This window comes from Malaclemys terrapin, chromosome 21, assembly GCF_027887155.1.
Source record: "Malaclemys terrapin pileata isolate rMalTer1 chromosome 21, rMalTer1.hap1, whole genome shotgun sequence".
Taxonomy (NCBI): Eukaryota; Metazoa; Chordata; order Testudines; family Emydidae; genus Malaclemys; species Malaclemys terrapin.
The window spans coordinates 19,643,139-19,660,667 of NC_071525.1; the positions used below are offsets into that span (position 1 = coordinate 19,643,139).

The 17,529-nt window shown below is 54.5% G+C and overlaps 1 protein-coding gene across 1 annotated transcript; it reads right to left on the reverse strand.

Annotated features, from left to right (window-relative positions):
- Positions 1-14,221: 14,221 nt before the first annotated feature.
- LOC128827390 (phospholipase A2 inhibitor and Ly6/PLAUR domain-containing protein-like) lies at positions 14,222-16,800 on the reverse strand. The gene is made up of 4 exons (XM_054011237.1): positions 16,770-16,800; positions 16,315-16,473; positions 15,508-15,648; positions 14,222-14,741 (listed from the first exon to the last, which is right to left on the reverse strand). Exons 1-4 carry the CDS (start codon positions 16,798-16,800, stop codon positions 14,425-14,427), a joined length of 648 nt encoding a protein of 215 aa, XP_053867212.1. The 3' UTR covers positions 14,222-14,424.
- Positions 16,801-17,529: the final 729 nt, after the last annotated feature.

The following is a 17,529-nucleotide window of genomic DNA, read 5'->3' on the forward strand; positions in this document are numbered from 1 at the left end:
CCTCTTCAAATACAATTCAGATCGACCCTTTCTCAATCCATCAGCTATTGTTTTATTGAACTTGTCCCATACTGTTTGTGCAACAGAGATAAGAGGCGATACTCAGCTCAGTCACAGGGGTAGAGGTGCAACGTTTGCATATCAGAGGTGTTTATCCAGATCCTGAGGTGCTGTAAATGATAGAGCAATGGCAAATTCACAGCAGCTGGGGATCCGGCTCCATTGATTCCATTGGAGCAAGGGCCAATTGACACCAAATGGGGATCGGGTGAGACTGTCAGAACGAAACTAAGGTTGGCCATGGAGTTGGCTCCATTACAACAGCTCCCCTCCCATTCCCAGAACAGGTTGTTAAAATTCCTTCTCGTTAAAATGTGTTAATATTCATTGGGGACAGATTTTCTTATCTGCCCCATTCCAGGGGGTTGCGTCAAACTGGGTCTCAAGAGCACAACGTCGCATCCGACTGGAGGAATTTAGTTACAGAATAACTGAGCGGAGAAGAGCGTTTCGACCTTGGTTGCATTCCAGGCCAGCTTTGCTCCCGGGGGTTGTCGAGATGGGTAGGGGGCTTCCAGCCGGAATCCAGGTGTTAGGATCGCCAGGAGTCTAGCGAGAGAAAGTGGTTAGAGATTGACTGATGAACAGTGTGCTGGAAAAGCTGGGGATTAGTTATAAACACATATGAACTCCCAGCTCAGATTCAGGCAGGCGGCGGTGGACTGGTAGTGGCACCTCGCCGAATCTGCAGCCTTGTTCTCTAGAATCTCGTCTGTCATTGAACGCACAAGAGTAAGGCTGGGTCGATACCAGAAACGTTTGCTGGCACAGCTCTGCGGGTCGGGGCGCGTGATCTCCTGGGACATCGCTGTGCTGGCTAAAGCCCATAGGGGCAGTTATACCAGCCAAAAAACCCTTTTACCCCTATTCTGCCTCCTACTGACGCTGTCCCACACTGTCTAACTCAAACATTCATTGGAGCAAAAGCTAGAGTCTCCCAGCCTCCAGGTCCAGTCCTTCTCTCACTTGTGAGAGAATCTCACGTAGGAGCAGGGAGGGGATTTTCCCTCTGGCTTTGGCCCTAGGGCGACACTGCTGGGATCCAATGTCCAGTCCTGGGGCCCACGGTTCAAGGGGGAGGTTGGTCGATTGTGGAAGAGCCATGAGAATGAGGAAAGAATTAGAAAACCTGTGTCATGGCGATAGACTCCAGCAGCTCGATCAACTGAGCAGAACACAGAGAAGGTGAACGAATACTTACTAATGGGCTCTTCGACCCAGCAGAGGAAGGTCTGACGTGATCCCATGGCTGGAAGCTGAAACGGGACAAACTCAGACTGGAAATAAGATGTACATGTTTAACAGGGAGGGGAATTAACTGTTGGAACAGTTTCCGAAGGCTCCTGCTGGGTTCTCCGTCAGTGGCCATTTTCAAGGCAGGCCTGGGTGCCTTTGCTGAGAGATAGGGTGACCAGATGTCCTGATTTTATAGGGACAGTCCCAATTTTTGGGTCTTTTTCTTATATAAGCGCCTATTACCCCCCCACCCCCATCCCGATTTTTCACATTTGCTGTCTGGTCACCCTACTGAGAGATCTGCTCTGGGAATCCTGTGGGGGACGTTCCCTGGCCTCTGACACAGGAGGTCGGACGCGATGGCCCCGGTGGGTGCTGTCTGGCCTGGGAATCTGCGACTATTTAAATAGTTTATCCCAAGTGGAACAGCTGGAAAAGGAGAGATTGAGCGAGACCCACCCCTCCCCAGAATGACCTACAGCCTGGGGGTCAGGCTGTGCCGCTCGAACTAATGGCCAGGCAGAAGAAAGCATCACACCAGCCTCTCCCACAGCCAGGACGAGCGCTCTAACCACTAGGCTGCTGGACAACATGAGGCTTCCTCCTCCGGCCATATTGGGGGGGCGGTCGGCGTGCTCTGAGACAGCTGCTGGACTAGACTACTCGGGCTGCTGCTCTCCCCTTAGCTCTGCCCTGCCTCAGCCAGCCCCAGCTCACATGGAGGACGGGCCCTGGGCTCCTGACTCCCGCATTGGCCTGTTGCCTTGTCAATCAGGCCGACCTGGAGCGCTGGCCTCTCCCCATTGGCCCTGGAGCCTGTCAGTCTCAGGATAATGACTCCTCTTCAGCCCTTCCCTTTTCTTTGGGTACTGGGAGAGGGCCAACCAACTCCTCCCCCCCTCACATTTCAGTGAGGGCATAGCCCATAGGATTATTTTGCTAGTTATTATATCCTGCTAATCCAGCCAGCCGTATCGATTGATATGTTTCTTTTTCTGAAATTAATCCATGTTATTCTTATATTTTATGAATATTAATTCCTTGGAATTTAGGATGTGTTGAGGCCTGTGTTTCCTAATAAGAAGTTTTGCTGAAATGCAAGAAGCCAACCGGCCTGTAAGATCTGTTATATAGCAAACAGTAGAATTAGTTATAAATATGTCAGCATAAAAGCTGGCAACCTTTGGCACAGATAAGAATGGTCCTTGAACATTGGGGAACCAAAGGGAGGAACTACCCACATCACATCACATCTACAACCGGTTGGTAACTGCAGGGTACACCACAACCTGGAGGTCACCAAGAGAGCCTAGGTTGGCAGTTTTTGGAGTGAGATAATCCTTATTAATATATAGAAAGTAAGTGTCATAATCCACTAACCTATAGGAGAAGGGTCCCCATAAATTCCGTAGGGTCCGGAAATAAGATTTGGGTATAGGAGGTTGGGCTTGAATTACATAGGTCAGGATCCTATAAAATACCTTGTAAGAGAGCTCTCAGCAACTGCTTTCTTTAGCTCTTAGGGTCTGCTAGGTTCTATATTCTGAGCTCTTAAACTCTTAATCTCTTTTAAATTCTTGCTTTTCTAACTCCGGAAGCTTCGGTTTCTCGGAGTGCTTTTCATCTATCTATTCTATCTTCTATCACGCTATCAGCTCAGCTTGTGCAGTGTAGTATAACTGCTCAAGATTGCTAACCATCGGGGAAGCCAGCACCATCTCGTAATCGGGCCTGCCAGGAGTGAGGCTGGTCCTCCACCTCCTATTACCGGGCTCTCGAGGAAGCATGTGAGTATGTTAGGTTAAGGTACTTATAATAGGAATGTTACCACCAGGAGTTTTGGAATTCTTTTACTGTTTTGCAGTTGTAAGTTTCATTGCATTCCTTATTTTTATGTTAATGGCAATAAAGATTTTATCAATTTGGTATTGTCCTCAGTGTACGTGTTCTTGCCGAGCACCCCGAGAATCCTCTCCCGATCTAGAACTCTCTGCGTTCTTGAACTCTGTAGTCTGAATTGGATAAGAACCTATCAATCTTCTGGTCGGATGTGATCAGTGGTGAGCCATAACAACTAACCCATCAAATTCAGGTCAACAAGGAGCCAACAATGAGGGTTACCAGACGTCCCGATATTAGGGGCTTTGTCTTATATACACAACTATCCCCTTCCCCCCCGCAAAAAAATGTCTGATTTTTCTCTCTTGCTCTCTGGTCGCCCTACCAATGTCCCTTGACATTAGGCACATAGCCCCAGGGGCCTGGAGACACGCTGCAAATTCTTGCCATGAAATCTCGCGCTAACAAGTGCCAGGGTCAGAGCTCCCACCCCTGCCCTAGGGAACTGTTGGATGGATAATTCCCCTCTCTGATAAACATTTGGATTGTGCCCACTTTGGCCCAGAACAGCCCCAGCCGTCTGTCATGCCCACCCCAAAGTTGTGTGGGGTGCCCCTCACCCCAGCACTGTGCGGCATCACTCCCCACCTTGGTCAGCGATTAACATCAGGACAAACAGCTGCCTACTTGAACCCAGGAGTCATGAATCCCAGCCCCTCCCTGCCCTGCGCTCTAATCACTAGACCCCCCCTCCCATCTCCGAGCTGGGGATGGAACCCAGGAGTCCTGGCTCCCAGGAGATAGGGACGGGGTGGATTCTCCATTCTTTAATCAAGACACCTCTTTCTAAAGGATGTGGCTCATTTGGTAGACTCTACCAAATGAAATCAGCTTCAAGAACCTACTCCCCCTGCCTGGCTTCACCTTTGTGACATCTCATTGACGTTCACCTGCCTCAACTGGCTCGCCTCAGTGAGGCCTCAGAAATCCAGAGAGGGTTGGCTCGCGAAGGGTTAAATCCGAGTGGGTCTCTCGGGAAAGGAGTGGCACCTGGTTTCCCGTCATTCCAGCCCTCTTCCTGAGAAATTCTTATCTGCTGTGTTATCGGAAATCGTTATCAGAAAGTGATTCCACTTTCTATATGATACGGGGGCCTGCTGCGTCTATATGTAGCTCAGGCCGGGAGAAGAAAGAAAGAAATTCCATCTACGTTCTGCGAAGTGAAACACGGAGGGCTGAAGGTAAGAGAGTCCTCTGCATAGAATTGAAGGCCAAGGAACCGTCCGGTCTGGTTTCCTGCACAGCCCAGGCTGGCGAATGTCCCCCAGTGAGTTCCCCGTGCAGCCCATGACATCTGGCACGGAAAGAGACGCCCAGATGTGACTGGCCGAGTCGTTTACGATCCGGCTGGGTCCATGCTGAGAACTTAGGTCGTCAGAACAGTGATGCTCAGTTGAGCGCTGGGCCCCGGGTGTCTCCCCAGCGAGGTCGATGGAGAAATGCGTCTGGGGGCGTAGCTACCGTCACTTGCAGAGGTGGAGCTCGTAGCTACTGTCACTCACAGAGGTGGAGCTCTGACGCGGACGGAACCCCCCTGCCATTGCCGCAGGCGGTGTCTGCACTGCAGGGCGGAGCCGGTGTCACTAGGGCGCCATGGCTAGGCCAATGTCATCTCCGTGGTGTAGACACGGGCTCAGCTCGACGGCTTTACCCCATCTGTACGGCCTCCAATTACATGCAAACGTTCAGGGGATGTTCGAGGTGCCAGTGACTGGCTTCCAACTGACAGAAGGGGATTGGAAAACTGGAAAAGGGGAAGATGGGGGTACACACAGAGCCCCCCACATCTGGTGAGCAGACCCCCGGCTTTGAGCACCTCTGCAGTGGTCTGCAGCTCAAAGAGCTGGTTGACGGCCCCTTTTTGGAGTCACAGCCTCCCCCATCTCATCTCTACTCACCCTCCCGCTGGCGTGTAACCGGCTGGCCCCTGAACGGCTGATCCCCCGGACAGAGGAAGGAAATAAGACTGGTGGGTGGAGGTGGGAATGGGGGGCACACAGACCCTTGGCATGGGGGGAGGGGGAGGGAAGTTGTAGGGAATCCGTGATATAGAGGGGGATGGGAGGGGCACACGTGGAGCTGCCGGGGGGGATGGTGGGTGCAGGGAGTTCCTGTGGGGTGCAACACAAGTTACAAAGTGTTCTCTGCCCCCCAAGGCCCATGGGGTGAATCTGGGGCATGGCTAGAGGGCACGGCGCTGTGGCTATTGCCTCCCCCCCGGGGCCCAGAGGGGGTGGACCGGGATAGGCTCAGGGTGCCCGGCGCAGCTGCACTCTGGCTAATCTCTGCCCCACAGGTCTCCTTGATAAACAGCCCTGCAGCCCCTCTGTCAGGTGACTCCCGGAGCTGACTGTCACCTGCCCGGAGCTCCCTACCAGAAGGGATCCTCCGTCAGGAGCCCCCGCCTCGTGCGGCCGCCCCAGCCCACCCGAAGTATTGGGGTGACTAGAGCATACGGGGTGCCCATGAACTCTGCCCCACGCGCCCCTTCCCTGGGGTCAGAGCGGAGGAGACTCGGTGCAGACAGGAGCCGACCTACACGGGTTTCATGAGACTGTCGTTTGGTGTGACCATCAGATTTGTGTCCTGACTGAAGTATGAATTAATGGAGCAGAGGCTGGGGGGGGGCCAAACCGCCCTGGGGTCCCATTTGGTTTTAATTTCCAGTCCACGTTAGCCTGACCCTCCCTCCTCTGGTGCTTAGAAACCTTCTCATAATTTCCACCCCAACTGATCTTCCTGTTCGTTGACGTTATCCCTGGGCTCGCTCCTCACCCCTGTCCCCCCAGGCGGCTTTCTAGGGAGCAATCCGATCCCCGCTCAGCGTGTGGTCTAAGTGAAATCAACCCCCCTCTCCTCTGCTGAGATTGGCTCTCCATCCCCCTGGCCATCCTAGCCGCCCTCCTCTGCACCTGTCCCAGGCGGAATTCCGCTTCTTGCACAAGGTTCCCGCAGGGCTGGATGAGCGCATAACGCCCGGGCGTAGGGCCCAGACTTGGGGGGATGGGGTGAGGACATGTTTGTTCCTTGTTTTGTTACTGAACCAGGGTCGCGGAGTCACTTCCGTTGGGCCCGGCCGCCCCATCGTCGTCACGGTAGGGTGGTTGGGCCCAGCCTGACCTGTGCTGGTGCCCCTCCGTGCCAAGTCACAACGCCAGATGCTGAAATCGGCACGGCAACGTCCTAGGTGATGATTTTTATTTAAATGCAAGTAAGCTTGACGTCTGTGTGTATTGTTGGATTGGGCTGGCAGAGGTAAGTTTGGGGTAGTTTAAATATATAATATAATAGCATCCTTTTTTTTATCATTTTGAGGGTAATATTTATTTTTAAGCATTTTTGTATTTTGAGAGCTCTAAATGTCCACACTCGCCCACCACTGTGGGGGTTTAAGCCTTTGCTTCTCTTTGTAGCCACTGAAACGTTCAGAGCTGTAGGAGATCGTGCGTGGGTCAGACAATGGCGGTGTAGCAAATCGAACACTCACTGCCCGGGCTTCTGCTGGTCGTCCGGGAATTAGCTCTTTCCAGCCTCGGAGCGCCTCCTCCTGGTCGGTGTCTCGCCTGCCTCAGGCCCCTGTGTCCCTCCTGCACCCCAGTACCCCTTTCCTTGGGGCACTGCCCCACAGCAGCACCCCCACACTCTGGATCTCCCCTCCCAGGGGAACACCCTCCCCTATGCCCACCTTGCCTCAGTGACTACAGCCAGTCGTCATCTAGCCCCTGCTCCCTGGGGCAGACTGCACTCTGGAAACCACTCATCACTGGCAAGGGGGTTGGACCGGCTGCCTCTGCCTATCCCCGGGCTGCACCTCTCCCGCCCCAATACGTCCTTAGGCCTTTAACAAGGCCGCAGCCTGGGGAATTGCCAGGCTGGAGCTCCCCAGATCCTCTTGTCCTTCCCCAGCCCTGCGCTGCCCAAGGTACCCTGTGCTCCCAGGCAGCCAGGCCCTTCCCACTCCCAGCTGGAGTGAGACTGACCCACTCCTCCCTTAGCCCTTATATCAGGGCCAGCTCTGGCCTGATTGGGTGTGGCCACAGCTGTGGCTGCCTCCCCACGCCGCCTGCCTCATCTGCCTTCAACCTTTTCCCCTAGGAGCGGGGTAACCGCCCTGCTACACAGGAGCTCTGACAATAGCTATTTAAGGACAGTCGACGTTGGGGTTCAGACTGGTAACGCTTCCTAAGGGCGAAAACACAAACTGCCCACACGTGTCCAAGTAGACACAGCAAATAGCCTGACATCAAACTCTAGCGAGTTCTCGAGCAGCGATTTCCTCGCTTTGCCCGGCTGTCCCTAGCGACTGTGGGTGCGGATGTTTGCAGGGCCCTGTGGTGTGTGTGCGGTGAGATCGCCATGGGCCTACGTTTCCGGCTAAAACTCGACTCCTGCGCTGCTCGAACCTCTGTTCAAAATATCCCTGTGCAGGGCGGCCCTTTCTGCTCTGGAGGGGACGGAAAGGAGCAGCCACTCCCCAGGGCCACCAAATCTCACTGGTGCAATCCCTCTTCCAGGGCTGTTGAACACCCTGCCTGTCTGGGGTGGGGGCACCTGCAGAAGAGAGGATCAGATTAAAACGGTGGTTTTCTTTTCGAATGCTTTGACGTTTGCTCTGCAGCAGGAGCTCTGCATGGACCAGAAGTGGATCACTGTGTTTTCACAAACACGTTTTCGCCCGTGGGTGGGGGGCGGAGTTTCCGACAGGAGAGGTGCTCCCAGGAGGAGCTCTTAACTTCACCGCACTAGTGCGGAATGTGGGTTCTGCAGAGAGGTGCTTCTCCCGGGGTGTGCCCAAGGGCAGGGAGTCAGGGGGTTGTTTACAAACAGAGACAGGGTGATTCAGAGAAGAACTGGTGATTAAATTACGGATCTGGAAGTCCTTAGATGAACCTGTAAAACAGGAATCCCACAGCTGAGGGTGGGAGGTCTTGAAGGGACCCCCTCTCCCCCCCACTCCCCCGAACCACTGCAGGGGACTCCGAAGAAATACAGCCAAGCCCTCAGAGCCCAGGTTACATTCAGAAAAGGGAGATGTGAGGGGTGTAGGTGAAAAGAAGGGGCCAAACCCCAGGGCAGGGCGAACAGTGGGATAGAGAAGTTCTGGTACTGATGTGACCCTAGCACCGTAGTACCCGAGCGCCTCACATCACAGCCCCTCAGTGAGGTAGAACAGGGCTGTTATCCCCATTGTACAGATGGGGCATTGCGGCACACACAGGAAGGGACAGACTTTCAAAGGCACCTAGTGGGGTTTTCAGAAGTGCCTAGAAGGTTCGGTGCTTTGTAAACCCCACTTACGGTGACCAGATGTCCCGATTTTTGGGTCTTTTTCTTATATAGGCTCCTATTACCCCCCACCCCCTGTCCCGATTTTTCACACTTGCTGTCTGGTCACCCTAACCCCACTGGGTGCCTGGCTGCATCTTTGGGTGCCTAAAAACCTTTGAGACTCTGTCCCTAAGGCACTGACCTGAGGTCAGACAGGAAGTCCTTGGGGCGGGGGGGGGAGTAAAGAACCCAGGTCCCTCAGGGCCAGCTCCCCATCCACTGCACCAGCCCCTCTGCTGCATGCTGCCATAAATAAATAAATAAAAGGCCTCTGATAGATGGGAGCAAAACCAAGGCGGCCAGTTCTCTGAGACTCCAGCCCCCGGTCCCAGGAGGTTGGGAAGCATGTCATGGGTGACAGCATGAAAAGTGGCACAGAGGTCAGGAAGGAGGAAGAAAAAGAGAGACTGAGAGTCAGATGAAAGGAGGCCATTTAACCCCCCCGGGGGGCAGGTTCTGCCCCAGGCTGGACTGTAGAGCAATGCCTGCTGGGCAATTTTACATTGGAACTGAAAACCATTTGGTTTTTGTCCTTTTTTGTTCTGAGTTTGAGAAAAGGAAGGAACGAGAAAGTGTTTGTGCCTCCAATTCTTAGCAGAATCCAGGCCATTGCAGAACAAAGAACAGAAACTGCATCCACAGAGTCCATAAAGTCAACAATTATTGTCACTGTTTGTGTTATTCACACGGCACCATCTGTGTGCTCAGCACTGTTCAGAATACGGCAGACAATCCAGTCCCTGAGCCAATGCAGATAAGCTGTGTGACTCCGGATAAGACGGCTCAGATATTTAAGTGTGAAGTGTGGAGTTATTGACCACACCTGTTATCACATGGTGACTGTGATGTTTATATCGGTGAGCAGAGCGCTGATGGCAATAGAAGTTTTACTTGATTAAGGACTAGAAAATTTGACCCTCCCACTTTCTTTCTAGAGGAAGAGCTGCCCAGAACTCCTGTGCCGGTTTATTTTCCTTTCCTGTGTGCAGTGGCCCAGAGATACCTCAGACGTCTCGATTTTTTTCTCAACTTTAAAACGTGGAATTTTCTGGGTGTTTGGTTTTAAATATTGTCCTGTGAAAACTGCACCTCAGTCGCTGTAGTGCTGTGTTTTAAGAGCCTTCTGGAGGGCAACTTGCATTTAAACAGAAGTGCAGTGTGGCCAATTCTCATGATTTTGTCATGAGTCTCGTGATAATTATTGTTTTCCTTAAAGCCCCAGATTCTGGAGTCAGGTGGATCTGCGATGGCTTCAGGCTTAAAGAAAAAACGAAGTTTCTAGTCCTCGTGGCCGTGCAGAAAGCTTCAAAATGTGACCCCAGTGCACTCTAAAGGCTCAAAAAGCAGAAGGCAAATAAAAAGAACACCCAATCTATTGCTTTTACAGAATCTCATGATTTTAAAGCCAATCTCCTGATTTTTGGTGAGCCTGATTCATGAATTTTGAACATTTGGGGTTGGTAATATTGTGAAAGTGACCTGAAGGTGTCAGTGTCACTCCTGTTTAAAGTCAGTTTCTAGTCTATTGTTTGTAGTGGTGTAACACCCCTAGAGCCCCAGGCTGGTACAGTATAAACTCACAGGGCCTTGCCCTACTGGGATGTTTCCGGAAGTTAAATGATCTATTCCAAGCTTGGTGAAGTGCAAAAAAGTGACAGAAAGTCATCAAGATTTTTCTACAATTGTTTCAGTTGTTGTATTCAAGAGTTAGTAAAGTAAGAATAGACATTAAAATTTTAACCCTAACCCATGTCCCTTAAGTGAATTGATATAAGATGTGAGAACATGTTACTATTAGAACAGAGTGGGTCTAATATTTATTTCATTTTCTTTCTTTATATAGGAATTAGATACCGGGCTCCTGTCAGATAATAATTTCTAAGTTATTATCTGCAAAAAACCTAGAGTTTTCCGCTGCCCAAGTAGCCTCTGGAATGACAGTTAAAGTTGCCTCCCCACCCCCCCAATCTGAAATGGCCCCCGTGATGGATGAGAGGGTCTTTTATCAGTTCTCTGTGAGTTCATTCGAGAGCGTAGGGACTGTCTGGGTTCACCCCCCTCGCGGTTGCTGGATGAGGTTCCCCACATGTTGTGAGAGGCGTGTGCAGGACCCAGGGAGGGTGCGTTGTGGGGGGAGGGGTGCTGGTCATGGTAGCAGGGCAGATACGGCTGCAGGTTTTACATCGCTTGTTCTGGCCGGGTCTGGTGCCGCTTTGCAGGTTTCTGACCATCAGAGGCTGGATGGTCTGGAGCAGTAGAAGGCAAAGCAACCTAAGGAGTGAGAAGACAGAGCGTGATGAGCCTCCGAAGGGGATGATAAAGTGGGGTGTGAAGCAGGGCCTGGACTCGATGACCTAGGACCAGGGGTGGCAGGTTGTATAGTTTTTGGTGGTGCCCAGGACAGGTCCAAGTCCCGCCCCACCTGCCTGGTAAGCCAACATATATTTTTTAAAATGATGTAAACATGTGAGGGCTCTGGGGTGGGGCTAGGGATGAGGGGGTGGGAGTGTGGGGTGGGGCTGGGGATAAGGGGTTCATGATGCAGGAGGGGGCCCCGAACATTGGTGGAGCCCGGGCACCCTGGGCCCATAGAACTCGCCGCCCCTGCCTAGGACCTGCGTCCCTGTGAGAGTCAACGGAGTCACTCTGATTTAAAAACGGTGTGTAAATGGATCTGGCTCCTTTTGTCGAGTTCCACAGCTCTAAACCGGGCACTCAGCTTCGGTACGCCCCCCTCTCTCCTCCTGTCTGGCTCTCGCCTTCCCCAACAGTGTCTGTCTGCTTTGTTCCCAGTGTCTCCGGTCAACACCACCCGGAACGGGCTGCAGTGCTACGTTAGGGACTCCGGGCAGTGTGAGAGTCCGGAGACCATGCGCTGCACCGGAGCCGACGACCATTGCATCAGTGTGGCTGGGACGCTAGCAATGAACACAGGTAATGCTCACACGGTGCTGGGCAGGGGCCGTTCTAGGCCTGCCTGGAGCTGCCTGGGCGTCTAGAAACCCCACCGAGCAAGCTGGAGTCTGGGGCTTCATTTTCAGTCACACCTGCGGCCCCTTTGACCCTTTCTGGCAGCATAAAGCTGGGGCTATTCTCTGTCCCCAGGGCCCATAGGGGGTGGATCGGGGCACAGCCACAGGGCACTGCCCTGTCGCTATTCTCTGTCCCCAGGGCCCATAGGGGGTGGATCGGGGCACAGCCACAGGGCACTGCGCTGTCGCTATCCTCTGGCCCCAGGGCCCATAGGGGGTGGATCGGGGCACAGCCACAGGGCACTGCGCTGTCGCTATCCTCTGGCCCCAGGGCCCATAGGGGGTGGATCGGGGCACAGCCACAGGGCACTGCGCTGTCGCTATCCTCTGGCCCCCAGGGCCCATGGGGGGTGGATCGGGGCACTGACACAGGGCACTGCGCTGTAACTATCCTCTGTCCCCAGGGCCCATAGGGGGTGGATCGGGGCACTGACACAGGGCACTGCGCTGTCGCTATTCTCTGTCCCCAGGGCCCATGGGGGGTGGATCGGGGCACTGACACAGGGCACTGCGCTGTCGCTATCCTCTGGCCCCCAGGGCCCATGGGGGGTGGATCGGGGCACTGACACAGGGCACTGCGCTGTAACTATCCTCTGTCCCCAGGGCCCATAGGGGGTGGATCGGGGCACTGACACAGGGCACTGCGCTGTCGCTATCCTCTGGCCCCCAGGGCCCACAACAGGCAGAGTTTGAATAACAGCAGCCCTGGGGCTGCTCTGACTTACATGGGCGCTGGCCCGGGAGAACAAAGGGCGCTGAGAACACCCCTCCATCCCCCCTTTCTCCCTGCCTGCCTCTCCCCCACCTGCAGGGAAATGGGAATTCAGCCTCTGGAGTCTCCGCACCACATTTCATACGGCAGAGCAGAGCCCTTCATCGGGCTGGGACCCAGCCCCCAGGCCTGGCACTTGCCATGGGGTGAATGCTCCTTTGGGCGGCGTGCAGCGTACATGCGGGTGAGCCCCCCAGCATGGGGCGAGGTAGTGCCGGGGGCTGCTGGTCCCGCACAGAAAGGTGATGGCGGGGGTTGGTTGGCCCTCTCCAGATACCACAAGAAAGGGAAGGGCCAAAGTGGAGTCAAGATCCTGAGACTGACAGACCCCAGGGCCAATGAGGAGAGGCCAGCGCTCTAAATCCGCCTCATTGACATGGCCATTGGCCAATGAGGGAGTCGGGAGCCAGGGCCCGTCATCCGTGTGAGCTGGGGTTGGCTGAGGCAAGGCAGGGCAGAGTTAAGGGGAGAGCAGCAGCCCGAGCTGGGCTGGGGGCAGAGGAGGGGGAGCCGGGAGCTTGGGCAGCGCAGTCCAGCTGCGCCGATGGGAAGCCAGGGCCCAGCTGCAGGGGGAGCCGCGGGTGCGAAGCCGGGACAGTGGGTGCCGGCCCAGCCACACGGGACACTGGCTCTGAGCGCGGCGACTGGCTGGGGAGAGCCGGGGTGGGGTGAGCAGAGGGCCCGGGGCAGGGAGACGTCACCCAGCATGAGGCCTGGCAGGCCCGATTTGGAGTGGGATGTGACCCCGACGGGGAGGCCGACACTGGGGAGAAGGGTCCTGCCCCCTAACGCCTGAGGGCCTGTGGGCACCTCCAGAGCAGGGTCTGACCCACAGTGTCACCGCAGCGTGGCCAGGGCCTGGGACGGCTGAGAGACAAACTGTGAACATCTCTCAGGTCCCAGAGACGGCTGGTTGTGCTGTCCCTGGCCCACAGGTGTGGAATGAGCACCCCGGGGTGGGGACACCCGAGTCCCTGGCCTAAGTGACCACAAGAAGACTGGGGGGTCAGCCCCCCAGGGATCCTGGGCCCAGGCTTGTCGGGGTTACGAGGACTCTGCTGCGTGGGAGGGAGGAAGGGGAGCCCTCGGGGACAGCCGGCCTCTGAGTGAAGGGAGTGGGAATGAGGAAGCAGATCCTGTCGCTGTCCGATTCCACCAGGGCAGTGCAGATGCCAGGAAAGTTCCCCACAATAGCGGGACCATCCCCCGCTTACATAGACAGGGCCTCAGAGCCCATCTGCTATATCGGGGGGAGGGAGGCAGGGGTCTGCTTAGTGTGAGAATCACACCCAGACTTGGACGTGAGCTGGGGGTTGAGTGTGAGGACTCCCTGTATCCGTGCCTCAGTTTCCCGGGACCCACAGGGCTGTTGCGAAGACCAAGTCATTAATGTTTGTGATGCCCTCAGATACCCTGGCAAGCACTGCAGAGACAGGCGCAGGCAGTAAATTAACAATTCAGTGCTGTGCGGGGTTGGAACAGTGGGTGGGAAATACGGCCTGGGGTGCCCCCCTCCCGCCCCCCGCGAGGGAGAAGGAAAAGACGTATTGACCGTGGCGGGGCTGCGGTGGAAACGCACAGTGTGTGATCGTGGAATCAAAGGCTGTAGCACAATGCAAACGCGCCGGGGGATTGGATTAAACTTGTACTGGCACCGTGTGTCCTGGCATTTCCTAACTTCTCAGTTTGCAACCTCCATGGTGTGCTTGGGATGTAGATTTTTAATTCAGGTTACACACACACACACACACACACACACACACACACACAAGCAAATTCTTCTGTGGCTAATGCATCTGACAGCGCCCCAGTCTCATGCGGACGGGCTCAGCAACGGGCAACCTGAACACACCACCACACTGGGGGCTTTTATTTCGGATCCTGATTTATTCGGTGAATTTGGTAATGCACAGAGAGATTCCAGCCAGCCGCGAGGTACCAGGACAGACACACACCCATACGCTGGGCAGACCCTTGGCTATGCAGCGGCCCCTTTGCATCGCCCCGGCAGCGCGGAGAGGCCTCGGAGGGGGGTAGCTGGGACTTCAGGCCTTTATTCACAGGCACCAGGTGCTGCGTGGGCCGTGCCGGGCGGGGTCAGGAGAGCAGCTTCACCAGCAGCAGCCCAGTCAGGCCAGGCAGGTAGAGGGCAAAGGAGAATTTCCCCAGAGCCGGGCTGGCCCCACTGGGGGTTGTTGTGGGGAGGGTGATATTTGTAGGGGTAGAGGTGGTGGTGGTATTAGCGGGGGTGGCGGTTGTGGAAGGGGGGTTGATGGGGATTTTCTCCGCCGGAACAGAGGTTCCCCATAAAAAGACGTATTTGTAGGCTGTGGAAATCAGGGTGGCTGCACGTTTAATCTCTCTTGTGGATGCAGTAGCACAGCCTTTTCCAACAAATGGTGAAATAGCTGAATCTGAGGGAGACAATCAGCCTGTTATTAGGTGTGGGCAGCTCTGGTTCCTTCTCTGCCCCCAGAACCTCTGTCTCCACCATCCAGCGGTTCCCACCTCTGCCTCCCATTCCCACCTGCCCAGTGCTCTCCCTGCTCTCGCTGTAACCAGCCACGGCAGGGCGGGCGTCTGGTCCCCTCTCGTCTCCCCCGCGCCCCTTTCTGCAGCTCCACAAGACACTGAAGCTGGAGTTTGGGACCAGCTGATCGCCGGGGGCGGCTCCTTCCCCAGCGCCCGGCACCCCCGGGGAACACGCCCGGCTCTCACCGTCCCCGGCAGCCCCAACCGCTCGGTTCAGTTATTGTATAAACCCCCCAAAGCGCCGGGAGTCCTGGACACACACTGAGAACAGGAGCTTCCGCACTGAGCAATAGCTTAGCTCCACCTTAAACATACAGGGGGTGGAGTCTAGTGGTTACAGCAGTGGGGCTGGGAGCCAGGACTCCTGGGTTCTCTCCCAGCTCTGCATCATCGACATAACAACCCTTCTCATGGTACGAGACGCATTGTCATAACTCCAGGAGCAGGAGCATCACTGAGGTGGGGGAACTGGTGAGGAAGGGAAAACTTCCAAATTCCTCTCTCCTTCCCTCCGGCCAAAACCCCCCCTGGCTGCCCCCACCCCCCCAAGGGCCCAGCACAGACTAGTTTTCACCAGTCTCGGGGGAGTTCCTGGGGTGTGAGATTCCCGGGGTAGCTCCCGCACTGCGGCCAGCTGGCAGCATTTACCGTTCATTAGGTACCCAGTGAAATCCATGCAATAGGTCTCGTCCCCGTTACAAGGGGTGACTGAGGTGTTGCAAAGAGCAAAGTTCAGAGCGAAGCAGGTTGGGCACTGCAGCCCGTTCTTGGTGGTGCTCCCCGTGGGCACTGAGAACCGAGAGAGAGAGAGAGACGGTCACAGGGTGGGTTAAACCTCGTTCAACCTGTGGGATGTGCCCACTGCCGTGCATTGCCCGAGCACGTGAAGGCCCCACCCCCAGCCCGACGACATTTCTCCGTCTGTCTGTGACACAACTATCTGAACGCCGCATCTGATCAGTTCCAGACCCCAGCGAGTTTGAAGTTGGAGCCTGACACGTTCAGGGAGGTTTAGAATTGAGCCTATCCCGTCTGCTGCCCCCCCTCTCGCATGCAGCCCTCGCCCGTCTGGTTTTACATGGACCCCGACTCGAGTAAATGGACGCTGGGGGCAGTAAGGGGAGAAATGGGAACAAATACAGTTGTGCCGGGGCTTGTCCACATGAACCATTCAACTGTAGCAAGGGGCGGGGGAATCTCAGGATCCGCTGGGGTGTGAATCGACCCTGCGCCAGCCTGCCATGGCCTAGCTGTCCACGTGCCCCTGCTGACGCACGTGAACCGTTCATTACTGTGATTTAAGCTAGTCCAATTTCAGGGTGCTCTAACGAGCTGTTCACGTGCATCAGCAGGGGGCACGTGGAGAGCTGGGTTCACACCCCAGCTCAGCTCTGTCTAACTGTTCCTGTGGACAAGCCATGAAACAGGGACGGTAAAAACAGACCCATAACTTACCTCCAAGTACAGCCGAGTTACAGTTATCTGTGTCGTTGCATTGTGTGGTGTTGATCCTGAAATACTTGCCATTCCCAACAGTGAAAGAGATGGGGACTTTGATGTCACTTTTATAGTTACTTAGACATTCTTTGTAGAAGAACGGCATCCTTGTCCCATCTTTGTTAAGAAAACCAAAATGGAAAATGAGAGACTCAGAGGGAAATCTCAAGTAACAGCAGTGAGGTTATTTTACTTCCATGATTGGCCCTGGGGCAACAGTTGCTAGGATCCGGTGTCCAGTTTGGGGCCCACAATTCAAGAAGTTAAAGAGGAACCCGGGTCTAAACTCCACCCCAAATTGCATCAGCTAGCCTGAGGTTAAAGGGTTTTGTGGGTGGATAGTAGGGGGAGGTGTGGGGGTTAGGGCTAAACCTCGGGTCACAGCCCATGTTAACTCTGCAGTGAAGCCGTACCCTGAGTGGGTGGAAGTTTGAATAAACCCATGTGTGACTGTGCTGGGAAAATTTCCTGAGTGTGATCAGAGAGAGAGAGAGAGAGAGAGATGGGTGTCTGGAGATTAGATAGAGACAGACCACGTTAAAGCTGATGCTGTGCTATGCCTCCTTCTTATAGGGTAAATGGAAGGAGCCATTAACTCTCTGTAATTCAATGGAAGGATGAACAAAACCAGGTCTGTAACTCAGGTTTTCATTTTAAAAGGGCAAATGTTGAGACGTTAAGGGAACCAGTGAAATCCGCCGGCCTGAAGACCTCAGGGAGTTGAATGCAGAGAGGGTTTGGAATCTCTTTAAGTCAAGTGGGCAAAAACTACCTTGAATTTGCATCCCAAGCAAGGAGAATAATTTGTAAGGCAGAGCTCCAGCCCTGAGCAGGTGAATAATGGCTTCGGACAGGACCCTGGGAGCAAGCCGACAGTCTACAAGGGATCTCAGCACCAATCTCCTGGTTTTAACACATTTCAGAACATGCATTTCTACCAAAGCAGCTTCGCTTGTGGAAGCGCAGCCGTCCATTGTGGAGATGAAAACTTAGTGGAATCCTGGCCCCACTAAAGTGAATGGGAGACTTGCAATTTGGGGCAAGGATTTTGAACCGCCGTGTCTTCCAGTCACTACGTAAGACACCGTAACGTTGCCTGAGCCTCGAGCCCAGACTGAGAGTTCTGTGCCGGGTGAATGTGCTTTGTCGATGGACTGTTTGGGGTTGTCCTTA